Source organism: Scomber scombrus, chromosome 10, assembly GCF_963691925.1.
Source record: "Scomber scombrus chromosome 10, fScoSco1.1, whole genome shotgun sequence".
Taxonomy (NCBI): domain Eukaryota; kingdom Metazoa; phylum Chordata; class Actinopteri; order Scombriformes; family Scombridae; genus Scomber; species Scomber scombrus.
Window position 1 is genome coordinate 32873211 of NC_084979.1, and position 2021 is coordinate 32875231.

Genomic DNA, 2021 nt, shown 5'->3' on the forward strand with positions numbered 1-2021 from the left:
CTGTACCTCTGTACCTGTACCTCTGTACCTCTGTACCTCTGTGCCTCTGTACCTCTGTACCTCTGTACCTGTACCTCTGTACCTCTGTACCTCTGTACCTCTGTACCTCTGTACCTCTGTACCTCTGTACCTCTGTACCTGTACCTGTACCTGTACCTCTGTGCCTCTGTACCTCTGTACCTCTGTACCTGTACCTCTGTACCTCTGTACCTCTGTACCTGTACCTCTGTACCTCTGTACCTCTGTACCTCTGTACCTCTGTACCTGTACCTCTGTACCTCTGTACCTCTGTACCTGTACCTCTGTACCTCTGTACCTGTACCTCTGTACCTCTGTACCTCTGTACCTGTACCTCTGTACCTCTGTACCTCTGTACCTGTACCTCTGTACCTCTGTACCTCTGTACCTCTGTACCTCTGTACCTCTGTACCTGTACCTCTGTACCTCTGTACCTCTGTACCTCTGTACCTCTGTACCTCTGTACCTGTACCTCTGTACCTCTGTACCTCTGTACCTCTGTGCCTCTGTACCTGTACCTCTGTACCTCTGTACCTCTGTACCTCTGAACCTCTGTACCTCTGTACCTCTGTACCTGTACCTCTGTACCTCTGTACCTCTGTACCTCTGTACCTGTACCTCTGTACCTCTGTACCTCTGTACCTGTACCTGTACCTCTGTACCTCTGTGCCTCTGTACCTCTGTACCTGTACCTCTGTACCTCTGTACCTGTACCTCTGTACCTCTGTACCCCTGTACCTCTGTACCTGTACCTCTGTACCTCTGTACCTGTACCTGTACCTCTGTACCTGTACCTCTGTACCTCTGTACCTCTGTACCTCTGTACCTGTACCTGTACCTCTGTACCTGTACCTCTGTACCTCTGTACCTGTACCTGTACCTCTGTACCTGTACCTCTGTACCTCTGTACCTCTGTACCTCTGTACCTCTGTACCTCTGTATCTGTACCCCTGTACCTCTGTACCTCTGTACCTTTACCTGTGTGTGTGTGTGGGAGGCTCCCAGGGGCCCGCTGGTGGAAGCCGAGCTGTATGGGTCACAGGGGCTGGAGAGTGGGCTGTTGCTATAGCGATGGAAGGGAGGAGGATGGCCGAAGGACGAATCAGAAAAAGTGAGCGCCTCCGGACACTGAGGGTCGCCCTCCACACTGAGAGAGAGAGAGAGAGAGAGAGAGAGAGAGAGAGAGAGAGAGATAGACAGAGATAGAAAGAGAGAGAGAGAAATTTAAAGTTTGTTTTATTGCAAGAAGAAAGTGAGGCAACGTCTGAGCCAAAACCAGAGCGAGCGCTTGCTCGTCCTTTTCAAGCTCCGTAACTGTCGTCTAAATTGCGACTTCATTCTTCCAGTTTTCGTACGGTTTCCCTTCGTTGAAGCCTGGTGGGACTTTGTGGTGTCCAACCATCCTCTGCTATCATGTTACAGCTTTACTGGCAGCCAACCCTAACCCAAACATCCAGCACATAAATATTAACACATAACTTAACAGCTCTACAGAAAGTCGGCAGGTCGTAATATCAGTCCCCAAAAACGAGCTACAGTTACTTTGAGTGACAGCTGCCATCTAGTTACCATAGTAACAGTGAGGTGGGGCAGTGATGAGGTGGAGGCTTTAAACCAACAGTGGACTTCCTGTTTCCTGTTTCCAACCGTGAGTCGGGACAGTTTAAAAAAAAAGCGTAACTACAATCGTCCTCTAAGTTTTAACCCTGTGGTTGTTATTGTAACCATGACGACGAGGGTTTCCGAACTTTAACCCGCAGCACGTCTACCAATCGTCAGACTTTCAGACTCCTGCAGATCTTCAGGAACTTTCCACTGTATCACATGAGCTTCTTCACCACATGACGGCTGCTCAGGTGTTATCATGTGACCTCATATAGACGCTGGTTACTATGGTTATCATGTGACCTCATATAGACGCTGGTTACTATGGTTATCATGTGACCTCATATAGACGCTGGTTACTATGGTTATCATGTGATGACGCTGGTTACTATGGTTAT

The 2021-nt window shown here is 48.9% G+C and overlaps 1 protein-coding gene across 1 annotated transcript in view; it reads right to left on the reverse strand.

The window, feature by feature from the left end:
- LOC133987204 (IQ motif and SEC7 domain-containing protein 1-like) overlaps window positions 1-1420 on the reverse strand; it is a 23122-nt gene extending 21702 nt beyond the window's left edge. Inside the window, exons 1-2 of the mRNA XM_062426490.1 lie at window positions 1374-1420; window positions 997-1165 (exon numbers count right to left, since the gene is read on the reverse strand). Of these exons, the coding sequence (XP_062282474.1) occupies window positions 997-1165; window positions 1374-1420 (216 nt within the window). The remainder of the gene's footprint in view (window positions 1-996; window positions 1166-1373) is intronic.
- Window positions 1421-2021: the final 601 nt, after the last annotated feature.